The sequence below is a fragment of the Rhinoraja longicauda genome, chromosome 7 (assembly GCF_053455715.1).
Source record: "Rhinoraja longicauda isolate Sanriku21f chromosome 7, sRhiLon1.1, whole genome shotgun sequence".
NCBI classification, from domain to species: Eukaryota; Metazoa; Chordata; class Chondrichthyes; order Rajiformes; family Arhynchobatidae; genus Rhinoraja; species Rhinoraja longicauda.
The window spans coordinates 44,247,756-44,269,222 of record NC_135959.1 but is presented as its reverse complement, the minus strand read 5'-3'; the positions used below and the strand labels follow the sequence as shown (position 1 = coordinate 44,269,222).

The 21,467-nt window shown below is 44.9% G+C and overlaps 1 protein-coding gene across 1 annotated transcript in view; it reads right to left on the bottom strand.

Annotated features, from left to right (window-relative positions):
- The window catches only part of atp8a2 (ATPase phospholipid transporting 8A2), a 171,014-nt gene that overhangs the window by 8,966 nt on the left and 140,581 nt on the right, over positions 1–21,467 (bottom strand). The window contains exons 29-31 of the mRNA XM_078403060.1: positions 18,611–18,672; positions 15,572–15,628; positions 14,320–14,427 (exon numbers count right to left, since the gene is read on the bottom strand). Of these exons, the coding sequence (XP_078259186.1) occupies positions 14,320–14,427; positions 15,572–15,628; positions 18,611–18,672 (227 nt within the window). The remainder of the gene's footprint in view (positions 1–14,319; positions 14,428–15,571; positions 15,629–18,610; positions 18,673–21,467) is intronic.

Here is a 21,467-nt window from a genome sequence, read left to right as displayed (position 1 = left end):
GTGTGGGAGGAAACCGAAGATCTCGGAAAAAACCCACGCAGGTCACGGGGAGAACGTACAAACTCCATACAGACGGCGCCCGTAGTCAGGATCGAACCTGAGTCTCCGGCGCTGCATTCGCTGTAAGGCAGCAACTCTACCGCTGCGCCACCGTGCCGTCCTAATGTGTAGGATAGAACTAGTACGGGTGATCACTGCTTGGCACGGACTCGGTGGGCTAAAGGGACTGTTTTCATGATGTATCACTAAACAAATGTCTGTTTAAGTATGGGAACGTCAAGAAGCAAATTTAGTTTAATGTCTCTTGCTTTAAGATAGCCATTTGAAAATAGTACTCGGCACAAAATCATCAGGCAGAAATAAAGTTTCTATCTTTTTTGACAACATACTAAATCTGATAGAAACAAGGAACTGTAGATGCTCTAATATAAGACAATAACTGCAGATGCTGGTACAAATCTAAAGTATTTATTCACAAAATGCTGGAGTAACTCAGCAGGTCAGGCAGCATCTCAGGAGAGAAGGAATGGGTGACGTTTCGGGTCGAGACCCTTCTTCAGATTGATGTCAGGGGTTCGGGACAAAGGAAGGATGTAGGTGGAAACAGGAAGATAGAGGGAGATCTGGGAAAGGGGGAGGGGAAGAGAGGGACCGAGGAACTATCTAAACTGTAGATGCTGGTTTATGCCAAAGATTGACACATTGCTGGCGTAACTCAGCGGGTCAGGCAGCATCTCTGGAGAATAAGGATGAGTGACGATTCGGGTCGGGATCCCTGCCATTGCTCTTCTTTGCTTCACTGCTATCCCATGATTTGGTCGCAGGGATTCGCTAAATTTCTTCCCAGTTTATAAAAAATTTAACTTTGAGCTAAGGCACACAATTTTACAACAACAATCAAAACAAAACTCACCACCAAAATCAACTTATACTTGATCTTTTAAATGCATGGTGCTGCTATAATTTCGACAACACACCTCTGCTGCTTAGGGTGTTTAGTTTAGAGCTACAGTGCAGAAACAGACCCTTTGGCCCACCGAGTCCGCGCCAACCAATGATCCCTGCACACTTGCACTATCCTACACACTAGGACAATTTACAATCTTTACCGAAGCCAATTAACCTACAAACCTGCACGTCTTTGGAGTGTGGGAGGAAACTAGAGCACCCGAGAAAACCCACGTGGGTCACGGGGCAAACGCACATACGTCGCACAGACAGCACCCATAGTCAGGATCGAACCCGGGTCTCTGGCGCTATAAGGCAGCAACTCTACCAGTGCGCCACCATACCGGGTCATTTAATGTATTGGCTTTATCTCATAATAATTGGAGTAATTATACATGGTACTTGTCCACATTTTGCTTGGTGTTGAATGACACATTATTCTTGCGTTACATTAAGCAGGATTATTGTTGTTGACCAGACCAGGCCAATTAGTTTTATTTTTGCCAATCTCCCTGTCAGCTGGTACCCTTAAAGAATGAAAAGAGGTCAGACAAATACTAATTTAGATACCATTCTTCACGAGAATTTATGTATAAATTCCTTAAAAGGCAGCACAATGATTTAATGAAGGTAACAGCTTGGCCCTTGGCAGCCCTAGAGCAGTAATTAGAAAGCCAGATGTATGTTTCCAAGCTAATTAGTTCAACGTCGAGGCAATTCCCTCCGCCAGGATTATCTGGTGTTGAACAAAATCACGTACAAAAACAGAAGCAATCTTTCATCTCATCTACATTTCTAAACAATCTCATGCATTTTTCAAACACCATGCAAGCCATCTCCAGTACGCACTACCTCTGTGGGTACAGGGCCCACTCCTGCACTCGGGCACAAATAATCTATTCCACAGTGCCACTCGGGAATGCTGCACTGCCAGAATTACTGTCTTCAGAATGAAGCAGGAAACTAAAGTTGTGAGCTTATTCAGGATAATGTACAGAAAACCTCTCTGAATGCAGAAACAAGTAACTGCAGATACTGGTTGACCAAGGGAAGATACAAAGTGCTGGAGTAACTCAGCGGGTTAGGCAGCATCTCTGGAGAACATGGATAGGTGACGTTTCGGGACAGGACCCTTCTTCAGACTCTCTAAGAAAACTCTGAGACTGTGCCAATGCTTTTCACAAAAGCCAAAACATGGAGATTAATTTCTCCCCTCTCCTTCCCCTTCCACCTTCATTCTTTCCTCCAGCATCAATATTTTCAACTCTTCATACTTGTGACTGATAGTGATATCATTGCAGTCAATCCCCAAGCAACTGCAAAATAAGACAGAAATTGCACTCTTAATCCTTGTGTTCCTGGACCTGAGCTCACCTCCCTCAGCTCCACTGCTGATTCACATCCATTCTCCTATTTCCCAGAGAGAGTCTCCAGCTGCTGCCTCTTGCTGCTAATGTTTACACCTGGCAGCAAGCCAGCCTGTCTATACGGCCAACTGCTCAGGAGGGAAGCAGATAAGGGTTACAGTGAGATCTTGTCTCACGGTCTCTATAACGCTCGTGTGTCCCCAGCTCCCACTTTCCATCCATGGACATTCTGGTGTCTGCTTTGTCAAACAGGGATCAGGGCAGCACAGTGGCGCAATGGTAGAGTTGCTGCCTCATAGTGCCAGATACCTGGGTTCAATACTGACTACAGGTGTTGTCTATATGGAGTTTGTACGTTCTCCCTGTGACTGCGTAGATTTTCTCCAGGAGTTCCAGTTTCCTCTAAACATTCCAAAGACGTGCAGATTTGTAGGTTGATTGGTGTTTGTAAATTGCCCCTAGTGTGTAGGATGTGAAACTGGGATAACATAGAACTAGTGTGTTGGTGATAGTTTGCCGGCGTGGACTCGGTGGGCAAAAGGGCCTGTTTCCATGCTGTGTCTCAAAACTAAAACAAAGCCAAAAATAAGACAAAAATAAGACTAAACCTAAACTACACTTAAACTGTTTATATATGGAATATGGGCCAGGCGTGGGGAATATGTCTAGCTGATCTAGGGCATCTTGGTCGGCATGGACGAGATGGGATAGAGGCTCTTGTTCCATGGTGATTGATACGATGATCCTTCCTGCAATCACATTTTCATTTCTGCTGCAGCATTGACGTGGCTTTTTAAATGGCATCCAATGTGACTGGTGTGACCACGCAGGTCAGTGTTTTGCAGGGTTAACAATGGGGAAAACTCTCAGCGTTCACTGTTAATAGGCCCATGGCTGACATCAACTCTGGGTTTGCTAATGCACACATAGGCAGAAGGTTTGGTGCTGCAACCTGTCATTTCTTGTTGGCAGCAAGATGCTTTCCAATATTGTTTACTTTAGACTTTAGATATGTATAGCATGGAAACAGGCCCTTCGGCCCTTTCAGAGAGCTATGGACTTGGAGCTGAAGATCGCTCGGTTAAGGGTCTTTCTGTTAACAGTTTACTTTACATATAGTTGCCAACTGTTTAGTTTAGTTTAGAGATACAGCACGGATACAGGCCCTTTGGCCCACCACGTCCGCACCAACCAGCGCTACCCATACACTAGCACTATCCTACACACAAGGGACAACTAGTGGAAACTGGAGCACCCAGAGAAAACCTACGTGGTAACGGGGAGAACGTACAAACTCCATATAGACAGCACCCGTAATCAGGATCGAACCCAGGTCTCTGGCGCTGTCAGGCAGCAACTCCACAGCAGTGCCACTATGACGTCCTTAACAGTCCATTGACAGAGAGGGATTCCAGGAAAATGCTGAACATTAGCATTTCACACTTGCTGGACAGCTCAGACACATTTACAAGGTACATCGCCTCTAATTTGTATGGAGATGAGCAGCTGCAGGAGCTGCAACAATCTCTCTCTCTCTCTCTCTCTCTCTCTCTCTATATATATATATATATTATTTTATCTCTATTACTAAAACTCAGATCTTGTGTATATATATATATATATATATATATATATGTATATGTGTGTGTGTGTCTGAAAATGTGGACCCACAGCCAAAACGGTAAACCATAGCGCCACAATTTTTGCACAATGTTAATCACCACTCTCCTGCCGATTGTTCAAAACAAATTGGTCGTATATTTTTTAAGTTAGAGAGATTTAAAAGTTTAAAACTTTCATTTCTAAACACATTTTCCAAAGTGCTGTGCGTCTGACGTCACCATAGGGCACGCACAGACTCTCTCTTCACTCGCACAAACAAGATGGACACCGTTAGCGGAGCCGTCGACCCGCAATCAGGGGCTCCCCTCTCCTCTCTCCCCTCGCTTCTCTCCTCTCTCCCCTCGCTTGTCTCCCCTCTCCTCTCTCCCCTCTCCAATCTCCCACACCCGCCACGTTCGAGTAGTCCAACCTCCGCTGCCCGCCTCTCGAGTAGTCCGGCGCTCCCTCCTCCTCCCTGCACGCTCGGTAAGTGGCTTTCGCCGCCAACAGCTCCACAGAGGGGAGTGGACGTGGGGGGCGAGTGGGTGGAGGGAAGGGTGGGGGTAGGAGGGGGGTGAGGGTGGGGGGAGGAGAGAGTGGGGGAGGCGGGGGGGTGGGGGAGGAGAGAGGGGAGGTGGAGGAGAGTGAGAGTGGGGCTGGAGGAGGAGAGAATGGGGGAGTGGGGGTAGTGAGGGTGGGGGAAAGGGGGGTGGTGGGGAAAGGGGGGTGGGGGAGAGTGAGGGTGGGGAGAGTGAGAGTGGGGCAGGAGAGATTGGAGGGGGAGGGTGGGAGGAGGAGAGAATGGGGTGGGAGGGAAAGTGGGACTGGGGAGGGGACAGCGGGGGTGGGGGGGAGCGGGGGTGGTGGTGGGGGGAAGAGAGAGTGGGGGTGGGGGGGAAGGGGGACAGTGGGGGTCAGGGAAGAGGGGAGAGTGGGGGGAAGGGAGTGGGGGTGCGTAGGTGGGATGGAGTGGGTCAGTGGGGGGAGGAGGGGGGGATAAGGGGGATTGAGTGGGGGGTTGAGGGTGCTATACCAATACAGGAGAGGCTTTGGGTCCAGGACTCCTCGGTCACACCCTCTCCCCTTCCCTGTCCCCCCACTACGAGGAATGGGCCAAGCGGGCCCACTTGGTCTAGTATATATATATATATCTATCTTGTGTATATATATATATATATTTGTACATATTTATGTTCCCGAAATACAGCCAAAACGGTACACGATAGCGCAACAATATTTGGCCCACCTTACTCACCATTCGCCTGCGGTGTGCAGTAGCAAGTTTCGTTCAAATTGTTGTTATATTTTAAAGGTTATTCACTATTTAAACTTTAATAAATCGCTCCCACTTGCCGTGCCCTTCAGCCGCGCCTGCGCAGTAATGCCTCCGTGCTCGACGTCACAATGGAAACCCAACGGGTCATATTCAGAAAGAAGGTGAAAGTAGATGGCCGCCGGCAGTACGAACATGCGGCAGCGCCTTGACGCCACTCTCCTGCTGCTACCCGCCGCGATGGCCGCCCGCGGGGCCACGGTGTGTCTCCCTCTCCCCTTTCCTCTCCCCCCTCGCCCACCCCCGGCCCCGGGGGAGACTCCAAGCAGGAGGAAGACGGTCATCATCCCCGTCGTCTCATCGTTCCGCTCCGTCTCCTCCAACACCCGCTTCAACCGACGGCGTCCTCGACGATTCCAACAACAATGGCGGCCACTCTCCTTCTTCTCCTCGTCCTCCCGTGTCTCCTCCAGCGCCCGCTTCAACCGACGGCGTCGTCAACGACTCCAACAACAATGGCAGCCGCTCTCCTTCTCCTCCTCCTCCCGTTCCGCCATCTTGTGTGCGCCTCCCACCGCTGCACTGCCCGCCAGGATGTGTAGTCCCGGATCCCACCCAGCCCTAGCGCCCCGGACCATCAGCGGACAGCGCGGCACACACACTCACCTCCCGGGTAATCATAAAAATAATAATGATATAATATAATAATAATAATAATGCTTGAAATATAATAATGTAAGAATATAAAATGTGAAATTGTATATCTATTAATATATATTAATCTCTTGCAGGGGAGGGGGATGGGGGGGGCCTGACTGATTCAGGGGGATGAGAAGGGTGCTAGACCAATGCAGGGAAGGTTTGGAGCCGATTGAGGTTGTGGTTCAAATCCAAGGGTTATTTAAGTATAATCTGAGTGGGATCTTGCTGTGCATTGCAGGGAAGGGGGATGTGGGGGGGGGTCTGACTGATTATGGGGGACGGAGAGTGTGCTAGACCAATGCAGGAGGGGTTTGGAGCCGATTGGGGTTGTGGTTCAAATGCAAGGGTTATTTAAGTATAAACTGGGATCTTGCTGTGTATTGCAGGAGAGGGGGATGTGGGGGGGTCTGACTGAATCTGTGGGAGGGGGAGTCTGGAAATAATTTAACCTGCAGCCGCACAGCCTGCTCTGCCTGCTGCTCAGTTACTAAAGAACCTTTAGTAACAACAGGTCGCAACGGGACCCAACAGGTCGTCTAGTGATCATAAATGCAGACTGAAGAAGAGCCCCGGCCTGAAACATTGCCTATCTACGTTCTCCAGAGATGCTGCCTGACCCGCTGAGTTACTCCCGCACTTTGTGTGTTTTTTCCTCTACCAAGTAAGTTTGCCTGCAGAATCACTACAGGTACCAGCTAGATTTGGTCTACATAACGATTCAGTGCGAACGCTGCAATTGACAATCACAAAGATACTGGCAGTTTTACATGGAAAATTTACATTAATAATTTTGCGTTAGGCAAATCAACTATTTTCAATTCATGGGCACTCGCAAACAGAAATTAAGGCTGTTCTTCACAGGTAATTTTTGAAATACTCTCATTATTCATAAATGTAAAAGTTTCCCCATTGGATTACTTGATTATCTGACAAGCCATCATAAAACAAGCCAAGGAAATTTAGTGACCTTTTCGCGAAGAGCCTCTTGAGAACTCAGCGCAGGTCTTCAATACTTTCAAAGAGAAGAGTGAAGATATAACTCGGAAATCCTGCTTCAGAATCCAGATGTGCATTTTTGAACAATGAACATTACAGCACAGGAACAGGCCCACAGTGCCTGTGCCAAACTACGGGTGCTGTCTGCACAGAGTTTGCACGTTCTCCCCGTGAGTTTTTTCCGGGTGCTCCGGTTTCCTCCCACACTCCGAAGATGTACACGTTTTTAGGTTAGTTGACTTTGGTAAAGTTGTAAATTGTTCCTAGTGCATAGGATAGTGCTAGTGTACAAGGGTCACTGGTCGGGCGTGGATTCGGTGGGCCAAAGAACCTGTTTCCGTGCAGTCTCTCTAAGCTAAACTAAGCTGTCAACAGTAGGCAGCTGTATATAAAGTAGACAGAAAGACCCTGAACTGAGAGATCTTCAAAATTGTACAGGTTTATAGGTTAATTGACTTGGGTAAAAATTGTAAATGATCCCTAGTGTGTATGATAGTACTAGTGTACGGGATCGCTGGTCAGCACGGACTCGGTGAGCCAAAGGGTCTGTTTATGCGCTGTATCTCTAAACAAACATGACACCAGAATAAATTAGGCTGTTGATTTTATTCATTATCTGATTTTGATTTATTGGATCCAATTTACTCACAATTTACTTTACATGCCAATTGAAATCAAAAGATGCCACCATTGGAGACAGTAGCAACAACTAAACTGGCATTTTGTTTACATTTGTACACTGGACAGTTTTAAAGTTTTCCAAAACGTCTGGTTCAGAAAATTAGTTGTCGACACAAGGAACTGCAGATGCCAGTTTCCAAAAACAGACGCAAGGTGCTGGAGTAACCAGGCAGCATCTCTGGAGAACACGGAAAGGTGACGTTTTGGGTCGGGACACTTCATCAGACAGATTCAACAAGAAAAGACACAAAATGCTAGAGTAACCCAGCAGGTCAGGCAGCATCTCTGGAGTACAAAAAAAGACACAAAGTGCTGGTGTAACTCAATACAAAAAAAGACACAAAGTGCTGGAGTAATTCAGTACAAAAAAAAGCCTAAATGTAGGGAGTCTGTCTACAAAATAAGACAGAAAGTGCTGGAGTAACTGTCTGAAGAAAGGTCCTGATCGGAAACGTCACCTATCCGCATACTCCAGAGATGCTGCCTGATCCGCTGAGTTACTCCAGCACTTAGTCTCTTTTTCAGAAAATCACTTAATACAGTTTAAATTTCAAGATCTGTCGAGAAGCGTCAAGAACATTTGGCCGTTTTAGTTCCAGCGCTGAGAAACAATATGCCACTTGAAACAAAATTGTCTGAAGTCTTGCAGCCACCAGCCTCCGAACTTCAATGGTCGGCAACTGCAGCAGGGATGGCATAGTGAGAATTTGGAACATGCCGTCAAGCCTTAAAATGTGCCAGCTGTTCATCATGTCATAGCCTCTCATAAGACACTAGCTTTTATTCAGTCGCAGTGCAGATTCTTGGAGCAACCTCCACAGTTTCAATTTGGCAAGTTACCACAAATTAAGATTCCACTATATATTAAATATATGTTTCCTCCTTCTGTTTACAGTGAATGGACAATTTTTCCTATATACAGCACAACCAGATTTTATAATCCACTAGCCTCCAGATACTTGTCAAAACCTTTTTGCAATAAAGCACACAGCTGTCAGGATATATTTTACATGGGTGGTTGACAAAATGAATTAAGAGCGTAAAAATAACAGCACGAGTAGCTTGTTTGTATGCAACGTTACTTCTGCGCTAAGCATATATTCCATCATATCCAAAATTCTATCAATCTCTCTCCTGAATAAAAGTAACTCATTAAAAAACTCGTAGAGGGAATGTAGAAACAAAGAACAGCAGATGCTGTTTACACAAAAGGTCACAAAGTCCTTTTGATGGGGGAATATTTTAGGTTTTTATTGTCACGTGTACTGAGGTACATTGAAAAGCTTTATGTTGCATGCTATCCAATCAAATGTACATAAATACAATGGAGTCAAACTCAGGCACAATAGATAGGGCAAAGGGGAAGATACAGAGTGCAGAATATAGTTCTCAGTATTGTAGAGCACCAGTTCCAAAGACAAAGTCCAATATCCTCAATGGGGTGGAGGTGAATCGGACTGTACCAGAGCTTACGGTATAGCCAAAGGACCGATTGGAAGCCTGATAACAGAGGAGAAGAAGCTATTCCTGAGTCTGGTGGTGCGCACATTCGAACCTGTATTTTTTTCGTTTCGTTTTTCGGAAGCAGGCCCTTCGGCCCACCGAGTCCACGCCGACCACACACGAATACTATCCTACACACACTAGGGATAATTTACACTTATACCAAGCCAATTAATCTACAAACCTGCATGTCATTGGAATGTGGGAGGAAACCGAAGATCTCGAAGAAAACCCACGCAGTCACGGGGAGAATGTACAAATTCCGTACCGACAGCACCCGTAGTTGGGATCGAACCCGGGTTTCCGACGCTGCAAGCGCTGTAAGGCAGCAACTCTATCGCTGTGCCACTGTGCCGCCCAATATCTTCTGGCAGGTGGGAACAGGGATAATAAATGATCTGGGTGGGATAAGATTATTTTGGCTGCTTTTCCGAGGCAGCATGAAGCGTAGATGGAGTCAATGGTGGAATGTCTGGTCTGTGTGATGGACTGGGCTACATCTACAACCTTCTGCAATTTCTGTAGGAAGGAACTGCAGATGCTGGGTCTTACCAAAGATAGACACAAAGTACTGGAGTAACTCAGTGGGTCAGGGGGCATCTCTGGAGAAGAAGGAAGGGTGACGTTTTGGGTCGAGTCTGAAGAAGGATTCCGATCTGAAATGTTACCCATTCTTTTTCACCAGAGATGCTGCCTGACTTGTTGGGTTACTCCAGCATTTTATGTCTATCTCAGCAATTTTGATCTGCGGTCTTGGGTAGAGCTGCTCCCAAACCAAGTCGTGATGCAACCTGACAGTATGCTTTCTACGATGCATCTGTGGAACTTTCCAAGAGTCAGTGGAGAATGTTCTTTGCCTCTGATGATTCCTTGCTATTCCTTGTGGTAATTCTATCGTCAGCCAAGTTTAGTTTCAGATAATTGACAACGCACTGGGGAAGCGAATGCAAGTGGGAAAAACTGATTGCAGCTTTTATGGAATACAATAAAAGCAGGCTGTAAGTATGTCTTAAGCCTTCAAGCGGCCCAGTAAACTTTCCCAAACACAGAACAGCTGCCCTGGTGGCGGGGAGCTGAAGACAGGTGCAAAACAACTGTCCAAGATCTCAATGGCATATATTTAACATTGTATGAGGGCTCCTTCCTCATTTCACATTGAAAGCAAATGGGAAACCCCACTTGACAGCGAAGGTTTGCTTGAGAGTTTAATTTTATAGGTAGGTAGCAACTAAGTTGTAAAGAGGGTATAGAAGGTTGTAAAAATATAGAGGTTAAGTTGGCGGGTAAAGATGTGATAAAGGAACATAACATCGGATTTAACTCTGGTTTTTGATACCCCCACTCTGGCTGAAAGATGTTGTGCATTTACCCATAACATACCCATTTCTTTAGGTTTCGGTTTATTATTGTCATGTGTACTGAGGTACAGCAAAAAGTTTTCTTTTAGAGTTTCGAGTTTAGAGGTACAGCGTGGAAACAGGCACTTCGGCCCACCGAGTCCACGCTGACCATTGATCACCCGTGCATTAGTTCTATGTTATCCCACTTTCGTATCCTACATACTACGGGGAATTTAGAGGCTAATTAACTTAGTTGTTGATAGCCTTGTGTTTCAGTATTAATGCTCACAGCACCTTTAGATTTTAGTGATACAGCGCGGAAACAGGCCCTTTGGCCTTGTGCATGCGGACCAAAATGCCTCCAAGTAAGCAAGCCCATTTGCCCATGTTTGGTCCATATGCCTCTAACCTTTCCTATCCATGTACTTGTCCAAGTGTCATTTATATGCTCTTATTGTACCTGCCTCAGCTACCTCTTCTGGCAGCTCGATCCACACACCCACCACCCTCTGAGTGCAAAACTTGCCCCTCAGGTTCCTATTAAATCTTTCCTTCCCCTCACACCTTAAACATATGTCCTCAGGTTTTTGATACCCCTACTCTGGCTGAAAGATGCTGTGCATTTACCCTATCTATTCCCTTCATGATTTTATACTTCTCTGTAAGATCACACCTCAGTCTTCTGCACTCCAAGGAATAAAGTCTTGGCCTGGACTTGTGGTCAACAAAATTCACCCATTTTTGATGGCATTCTCCGGCTAAGAATCATAATGTTGGGCCAAAATTAGGCATTGGTTCCCTTCTTAATAATCAGGACAGATTTTGGAACAGAGACAGCTTTCTTTGAATGGTTTAGACCACCTGCCTAGACTGTAACAGCTGCAGATAAACTTATGTGGCTGCTGGGAGGGGGATGGGCAAAGGTGGTGTCAGTTCAGACCTTACTTTAGATGTTAGAGATACAGCGTGGAAACAGGCCCTGTGTCCCTCCGAGGCCACACCAACCAGCAATCACCCCGTACACTAGCACCATCCTACACACTAGGGACAATTTACAATTTCTAGAAGCCAATTTAACTACAAACCTGTACATCTTTGGAGTGTGGGAAGAAACTGGAGCACCCGGAGAAAACCTACGCGGTCAGATGGAGAACATGCAAATTCAGTACAGACAGCCCCCTTAGTCAGCATCGAACCTGTGCCTTTGCCGCTGTAAGGCAGCAACTCTACCCCTGCGCCACTGTGCTGCCTGGAAGCCGTGGGCTGTCAATAGTTCTGTGGAGCTTAGACTTCTGAGGAAACATGTAAAACAGTTGTGTGTATCTTGGCTTTATTTGGGACTCTGGTCTGGCTGCATCCAATGGGATCCACACAGTCAAAGGGAGAACGTGCAAACTCCACACAGATGGTGCACCAGAGGCCCAGGTTCGATCCTGGGCCTCTGGTGCTGTGAGGCAGCAGCTCTACCAACAACACCACTGTGCCTCACCTTGAAGCTGTGTACTCTAGTCCGTTAGCGTTTCATAAGTTCATAAGTGATAGGAGCAGAATTAGGCCATTCAGCCTATCAAGGCTACTCTGCCATTCAATCATAGCTGATCCATCTTTCCCTCAACCTCATTCTCCTTCCTTCTCCCCATACCCTTGACACCCGTACTAATCAAGAATCTACCTATCTATCTATGCCTAAAAAATATCCATTGACTTGGCCTCCACAGTCTTCTGTGGCAATGGATTTCATAGATTCACTACCCTCTGGGCTTGTACTCACTGGAGTTTAGAAGGATGAGGGGGATTTCATTGAATCTTACCAAATAGTGAAAGGCCTGGATGGAGTGGATGTGGAGAGGATGTTTCTACTAGTGGAAGAGTCTAGGACCAGAGGGCACAGCCTCAGAATAAAAAGACGTATCTTTAGAATGGAGATGAGGAGGAATTTATTTAGCCAGAGGGTGGTGAAACTGTGGAATTCATTTCCACAGATGGCTGTCTAGGCCGTCATTGGGTATTTTTAAGGTGAAGATTGACAGATTGACCGGAGAATACCCAGGCGGTCACAGGGAGAACGTACAAGCACCATTAGTCAGGATTGAACCGGGTTCTCCGGCGCTGCAAGGCAGCAACTCTACCGCTGAGCCACCCCGCCAACCCCGAAAAAACATTTGGAAGCACGGCTTTAATTTTCAATCTGGGAATCATTATAACATCTGGAAAAGGACCTTACAAGATCGCACAGTGGTCAACTCTGCTTGCATATCTGTCATTATCAACTTTGGTTTCATCAACATTCTTGCAGTGCGTCTCAGGGTATTTTACTGTGTCAAAGGCAGAACGTAAATGCAAGTTGTTGACATAATGTTGGCAAAAGGAAGCCTCTGTGGCCCTGTGAATTGAACGAGTGAAATCTTTGAAAGAAGAATCGGTAGTACTTCTGAAATCAAATATGACCAAACCCATTGCATGTTGTGGAGCTTACACTATGGTTAGTGACTCCTTGGTAGAATATTCTAATCTTTGTTCCCATTGTATGGGTAGTAATTGTGGAGGTGTTCTGAGTAAACAGCTTCCTGCAGCTGCTTCAATTTGCCACTGGTGACTCACTTCTGAGAACATGGACAGCTCAGGGCTCAGTGGGCCGAATGGCCTGTTTCTGTGCTGTATCACTAAACTAAAGATATTTTGTTTAGATTAGAGATACAGCACGGAAACAGACCCTTCGGCACACTGAGTCTGCACTGACCAGCAATCCCCATACATTACTGGGGACAATTTGCGATCTTTACCGAAACCAATTAGCCTACAAACCTGCAGGTCTTTGGAGTGTGGGAGAAGACCAGAGCTCCCCAGAGAAAACCCACATGGTGAAAGGGAGAATGTACAAACTCCATACAGAAAAGCACCCATTGGCAGGATCAAGCCCGGATCTCTGGCGTGGTAAGGCAGCAACTCTGCCGCTCTGTCACCATGCTGCCCTCAATTTTTTTCCAGTGTTTTACTGAATACCAGGGGGTGGGGGGGGGGGGAGCTGTGTTTGAAATGCATTGGGAAACGGATTTCTCCGTGGTACACTAACAAGTCGTCTGCACGTTACATTGGCCAGCCTTTCTCTTCATGGTTTTCCATTTTGCAAGATCAATAGATTCCTCTTCAGCAAACATGTACAGGTATACGGTAGAGATAATATAGACTGGTTGCATCACCGCCTGGTTCATCAAATCAAACGCCCATGAACGAACGAGATTGCAAGAAGTACTGGACACTGCCTGGTCACAGGTACTGACCTCCCCACTATCGAAGGAGTCTGCTGGAGGCGCTGCCTCAAAAAGGCAGCCAGCATCATCAAAGACCCACACTAATTTCACTCTTACCATCGAGATGATGATATAAGAGTCTGAAAACCGTGACCACCAGGTTCAAGAATAGCTTCTTCCCAACAACCTTCAGACACTACGCAACACTAACTTAAATAAAGAACTATTATGGACTGTTCTGGTTGCATGAAGAACTTTGGGGTTTTTTGCACATATTGTGGTTATTAATTGATTGGATTTTTTTGCTTATTAAATATTATCTATGTCTATTGCGTTTACAGGCCCGTTATGCTGCAGCAAGAAATAATGTCATTGTTCCGTTGCCAGTACATATGACAATTAAACATTCTAGGCTCTTAAATTTAACTTAAAAGGTAATAAGCACATTTTCACATCTCAACTTTTTTATTTGTTTTGCAATATTATCACTTCAGTAGCATTTTCAGATTACCTGATAGCTTCACAGCTCATTTCTTTTCTGCTTTGCGCAAGTGTTTTTATTGGCAAGGTCCTCTCTTTCAACAGCCTTACAGTGCTGACAACTCATTCCATATTTCATCAGCTGCTATTATTTAAGATGAGAAGACAAGTCTTACCTGCCCTCGCATGTCTGGGGCTAGAGGTATGGTGGGCCAGAGGACAGAGTAGATGGCCAAGAAGATTAACCACAACACAATGCTGCCCCACACGGCCAAGTGACTGAACTAGAGAAAGGAAACAATATTAAATATTAAACAGCAGTGCACCACGCCATGAGACCCATCATCCCTTGTCATTCCAGAACTCTCTATAACGGATTTTGGTTAAAGCAGACTATCTCCTTAAGAACACAGGCTGCTTGTCACCTTGTGTAGGCTATCGACACTGACAAGTCAGTGACATTGGCAAGGCATTGACTTCGACATGGCACTGACACTGACAAGCAATCGCTCTGATCGACACTTAACTCGATGAAACAATGTAACAAACAGCCTTTAGTATTTTTTATTTGCAGTAACAAAAATAAATTTTTAGCTGTTAAAAATAATTTAGTATTTGAAAACAACTCGTTTCTTCACGGAGTGACTGCTAGGTGGTTGGAGCCAATCCCTTACTCGGTTATAGCGGGCAATCGGCAATAACGCACATCGTCCACCTCCCCTCCCCCGTGATCCGTTGTAATGAGGGTTTACTGTAGATCAGTCTTGATCGAATGGCAAAGGAGACTCAATAGACCAAATGGCCAAATTCTGCCCGTGTCTTATGGTTTAATAATCAGTAAGGCAAGCAAGCCAAGCTTTATATTCAGTATGAAGAAAATTACCAGTCTGAAATGTCGTCTGTCCATTCCCTCCCTAGATGCTGCCTACCCCACTGAGTTCCTCCAGTAATTTGAGTTTTGAACAAGATTCCAGCAACTGCAGTTTCTTGTGTCTCAACCTTTATATTGCTGGATCTCAATATCCCCTATGCATTCAAATTGTTTAGTTGAATGCATCAAAATCTACTATCTAAGATTAAGTAACATCCAAAATTGTATTTTATGAATGTTTTGCATTTAGTTGTCAATGGTGAATATTTCATTAATAAAGGTAGACACATAATGTGGGAGTAATGGGGTTAGGCAGCATCCCTGGAGAACATGGATAGGCGATGTTTCAGGTTGGATCAATGATGAATAAATACATTAATAATGCTTTTGTAGTCCAAATAATTGCAAAACTTGATAAAGAAATGGAAGAAATTTTAACTCCAATAAGTCAGAATTCCCTCCATTTCAATAGTTTAACTGCATTAAAAGTAGTTGAGTGATATTTCCAACACAAGCATTCTATAAAGATTTAAAATATGTATGTTAATTTTACCTACCGACGTCCATGCAGTTGTCTCCATGCCGGCTTTCAAACACACAGTCACGACAACATACTGTAGAGAGTGACGGAAATGTGTCAAGATAACATTACAGCAGATTATCATGACGCAATTTATTGCATATTAACAGGACATAAGCATTTAATACATTGTGAAACTAAATGGACTGCATGTCTCAATTTGATTCCATCACATCCATTGGCGGCTTCACTGGAGAGACGATTGCATTTTCTTTTGTATAATATTACAAATTTAAGATATGAGGAATTTCTGGCACAGAGAAAGCTGCTCAACTTTGTATAACCCTTTGTATAATTCGGCATTCGAGTTGTCTACATGCAGTATTATGAGATATGACATCAAGTGCTCATTGAGATGGTTTTGGAATAGCATAGTTTTGGAATAGTATAGTTTTGGAATAGTATACAGTAGTTTTAGAATAGTATAATTTTAGAATAGACAATAGGTGCAAGAGTAGGCCATTCGGCCCTTCGAGCCAGCACCACCATTCAATGTGATCATGGCTGATCATTCTCAAACAGTACCCTGTTCCTGCCTTCTCCCCTTACCCCCTGACTCCGCTATCCTTAAGAGCTCTATCTAGCTCTCTCTTGAATGCAATAGTTTTGATTCTCTTGAATAGAATAGTTTTAGAATAGAAAAGGTCTAGCAAACCCCACACAGACAGCATCCAAGGTCAGGACGGCATGGTGGCGCATCTGGTAGATCTGTTGCCTCAAAGTGCCAGAGACCCGGGTTTGATACTGACCTTGGCTGTCGATTGCATGTTCTCCCTGTGTTTCCTCCAGGTGCTCCAGTTTCCTCCCACATCCCAAAGACGTGCGGGTTTGTGGGTTCATTGTCCTCTTCAAATTGCCCCAAGTGTGTAATCAGTGATTGGGAAAGTGCTTTTGCACTTGTGAATGGTTTCATTGTATTTATGTACAGTATCATAGAAACATAGAAAATAGGTGCAGGAGGAGGCCATTTGGTCCTTCAAGCCAGCACCGCCATTCATTGTGATCATGGCTGATCATCCACAATCAGTAACCTGTGCCTGCCTTCCCCCCATATCCCTTGATTCCACTAGCCCCTAGAGCTCTATCTAACTCTCTTTTAAATTCATCCAGTGAATTGACCACCACTGCCTTCTGTAGCAGAGAATTCCACAAATTTACAATTCTCTGGGTGAAAACGTTTTTTTCTCACCTCAGTGCCCACCCCTTTATTTTGAGACTGTGGCCCCTGGTTCTGGACTCCCCCAACATTGGGAACATTTTTCCTGCATCTAGCTTGTCCAGTCCTTTCATAATTTGATACGTCTCTATAAGATCCCCTCTCATCCTTCTAAATTCCAGTGAATACAAGCCCATTCTTTCCAATCTTTTCTCATGACAGTCCTGCCATCCCGGGGATTAACCTCGTGAACCTACGCTGCACTGCCTCAATAGCAAGGACGTCCTTCCTCAAATTAGGAGACCAAAACTGCACACAATACTCCAGATGTGGTCTCACCAGGGCCCTATAGAATTGCAGAAGGACCTCTTTACTCCTATACTCAAATCCTCTCGTTATGAAGGCCAACATGCCATTAGCTTTCTTCACTGCCTGCTGTACCTGGTGTACAAGGACACCCAGGTCTCGTCCCTTTACCTAATCTGACACCATTGAGATAATAAAATCATCGGATTTAATTGGATAACGCACAAACAAAAGTAGCTCTGTGCACTTGACAATCATAAACCTATAATAACCATTAGTAATATTAAAGTCAGAGATGCGTGTGTCCTTTTATACAGTTGCCGCCTAAAACCACACCCAACCTTCATCAGCATGAATATGTGCAGAGGAACTGCAGAGCTATGTCCATGCTCTGATTCAGCAGCGTCTAAAATTCTCAGGCAGATATCTTTTCTCCTCCAGATGTGAAAGGATTAGTTTTGGATTTACATGATTTTCTGCTTTCATTTTCAAAGAAGTGGCATTCTTTATGGAACTCAGTTGGCCAGCTGAGGAATACCCCAAATGTGAAAGATTACTTGCTCCAAGATTTAAGTGGAGATACTGCATTGTACCGACTATTATGTGAAAAATGCCAACCTTATAGTCAGACATTGTCATGAGGGGCATAGATACAGTAAATGGTTACAAGCTTTTTACTCGGGGAAGGGAGTCTAAGACTAGGGGGGAAACGAGAGGGGAAAGACTTAATAAGAACCCACAGGGCAATTTTTCCACATAGGGTTGGTGGGTGTATGAAATGCAGGCGCACAGGCCAGAACAACTTGGTTGGCACGGACAAGTTGGGCCAAAGGACCAGTTTCTGTGCTGTATGACCCCAACTCAAGGCAAGATAGACAGGGCAACTTTCCAGATGGGAAACTGGGTTTGGATTCCGACCCGAAACATTGCCTATCTATGTCCTCCAGAGAGGCTGCCTGACCCACTAAGTTACTCCAGCACTTTGTGTTCTGGCAACTTTAGTTTACTTTACTTTAGAGATAAAGCAGAAACAGGCCCTTTGGCCCACTGAGTCTGCGCTGACCAATGATCACCAGTACACTAGTTCTATTCTGCACACTAGAGACTATTTACAGAAGCCAATTAACCCATAAACCTGCACGTCTTTGGAATGTGATAGGAAACCAGAGCACCCGGAAAAAACCCCCACTCGGTAACAGGGAGAACGTACAAACTCCACATAGACAGCACCCGTAGTCAAGATTGAACACGGATCTCTGGCACTGTAAGAGAGCAACTCTACCACTGCGCCACCGTGCCGCTCACTTTCAAGATGATTAAAGAGTAAAGGGCCTTGTGTAGACCGAATGTTTATGATATGATTTTCAGAAATCTAATTGAATCCATGTACAAATTAAAACTTTTGCTGTTGAGCATGTCACAACTTAGTGTGAGATGTGCTTCAGCTGCAGGTATTGCCAACAGAAACAAGACAAATATATAATCGAACACAACAGGCTATATTGTTAGCTTTAGCACTGTGCTTCATGATATGACAGAGACTGCTGAACTTACTGTGTAGACAATGTTACCAAGAACTAAATAGTCCATAGCATAACCTTTCTCTAAAGCTGTATCTGGAAGAATAAAAAGATACAAATATGATTACTTGCAGAAATTACTGTTGTGGATTCTGCACTGATAAGCGCCATGCTGTCACCATCAGGAGTCACAAGGGCATGTGAAACGTCTTAATATGGTATTTCCAATTTTGAAACTTATAAATTAATAGAATGTCAATAAAGCAATCTTTACCTGGAAATAATGACAAATTTCACGATTTCTCTCAAATGTATTATTTTCGTATGTATTATTCAACAAAAGTGCCTGGTTATAATATTCCTGCCATAGGGTCGTTTCCCAAGTACAGTGCTGGAATGTAGACACAGGGAAAAGGGCAGACACAAAGAGTAACTCAGAAGGTCCGACAGCAACTCTGGAGAAAAACGATGAATGACGTTTCGGGTCGGGACTCTTCTTCAGACGGAAGGTTCTTTAGACAAGGAAGTAGACTCTTGTGATCAGTAAGGGTGTCAAAGGTTACAGGGAGAAGGCAGGAGATTGGGTTTGAGAGATAAAAATAGATCAGTCATGATCGAATGCAAAGCAAACTCAGTTGGGTCGAATGGCCTAATTCTGCTTCGATGTCTTATGGCCTTATGAGAGGACTTGGTTAGGATTTACCATTGCCACTGGATGGCAAAGTTTAGGGAAAATAGTTGTCAGAAATTATGGCAGAAATAAAAGGCTTAAAAAGGAAAATGGAAAAGTAAAGTGTAAATGAGTGAGAGAATAAAAGGGTCCCGACCCAAATCATTGCCTCTTCATGTTCTCCAGAGATGCTGCCTGATGGGCTGAGTTACCTCAGCACTTTGTATCTCTTTTACAGAGCTGGAGCTTCCATTAACATCACCACCATTCTCATTTACACCAACTATTTGTTCGGGCGGCACAGTGACACAGCGGTAGAGTTACTGCCTAACAGCACTTACTGCGCCAGAGACCCGGGTTCAACCCCAACTATGCGTGCTGTCTGTACGGAGTTTGTACGTTCTCCCCGTGACTGCATGGGTTTTCTCCGAGATGTTCGGTTTCCACCCATACTCCAATGAAGTACAGGTTTGTAGGTTAATTGGCTTGGTATAAATGTAAATTGTCTGTAGTGTGTGTAGGATAGTGTTAATGTGCAGGCATCGCTGATCGGTGTGGACTCGGTGGGCCGCAGGGCCTGTTTCCACGCAGTATCTCTAAACTAAACTAAACTAAAGTGTACAATATTTGGAGATAGACACAAAATGCTGGGTTAACTCAGCAGGTCAGGCAGCATCTCTGGAGCAAAGGAATAGGCAATGTTTTCTATTTGTCACCTATCCATGTACCCCAGAGATGCTGCCTGGCCCGTTGAGTTACTCTAGCATCTTTGGTATAAACCAGCATCAGCAGTCCCTTCCTGCATAATAATTGGACATTTTGTTCAGGAGAGAAAAAACTGCTACTTGCTATAATTTATTTATTTTTCATTTATAAATTCATTTTTACCATTGTACTCGGTCACAAAAGTGATGGAGTAATCCGCATGCCTTTGGGATGTGGGAGGAAACCCGGAGCACCTGGAGTAAGCCCACATGGTCACAGGGAGAACAGGCAAACTTCGTACAGACAGCACCCATTATCAGGATGGAACCCGGGTCTCTGCCACTGTAAATCAGCAGCTCTACCGCTGCGCCACTGTGCCGCCCATCTACTGGGAATCGAGACTGTCTAAACTCAGTTCATTTACACCATTCAAATATAGAAACTTTCCAGCATTTCAATCTGGTTTGAATTTAAATCCATGTTTAGTTTAGTTTAGTTCAGAGATACAGCGTGGAAACAGGCCCTTCGGCCTACCGGGTCCATGCCAACCAGCGATCCCGACACGTCAACACTATCCTACACACACCACGGACAATTTTTACATTTATCAAGCCAATTAACCTACAAACCTGTACGTCTTTGGAGTGTGGGAGGAAACCGAAGATCTCGGAGATCAGAAAACCCACTCAGGTCACGGGGAGAATGTACAAACTCCGTACAGACAGCACCCATAGTTAGAATCCAACCCAGGTCTCCTGCGCTGCAAGTGCTGTAAGGCAGCAACTCTACCCCTGCGCCACCGTGCCACACTTTATTTGTCCAAAGGATAAATAAGGGTTCTCTGTACCATCCAGTCCCGTCTGTATTTCTTTTCTTAATAGAACGTGTTGACAATCAAAAGTATCTACAGACAATCTAAACAAGGGTGGCAAGGCACAGGTAAAGAGAGACCGCGGGATGTGGAAAGGGTGTTTCCAGTAGTTGGAGAGTCTAGAACCAGAGGGCACTGCCTCAGAATAAAAGGATGTAACTTCAAATTGAAGATGAGGAGGAATTTGTGGAATTATTTTGCACAGACAGCTGTGAAGGCCAAGACATTAAGTATTTTAAGGCGCAGATTGACAGGCTCTTGAATAGGAAGGGTGTTAAAGGTTACGGGCGAAGGCGGTAGAATGGGCTTGAGAGGGAAAAATGGATCAGCAATGATTGAATGGCAGAGTAGACGCGATGGGCTGAATAGCCTAATTCTGCTCCTATGTCTTATGGTCTTATGGAAGCCAAGCTCATTCCCAGCAGCAACAGCAGGTACTATCACAACGTTTAAGAAACATTTAGATAGGTACAGTATAGGATATAGTAGGTTGAGAGGGATATGGGTCAAATGCAGGCAGGTGGGACTAGTGTAGATGGGGCATATTGGTCAGCATGGGCAAGTTGGGCCGAAAGGCCTGTTTCCACCCTGCACATGTAGAAATTTTCCAAGTTAAAACTATTATATTTCCATATTTTATTGCAT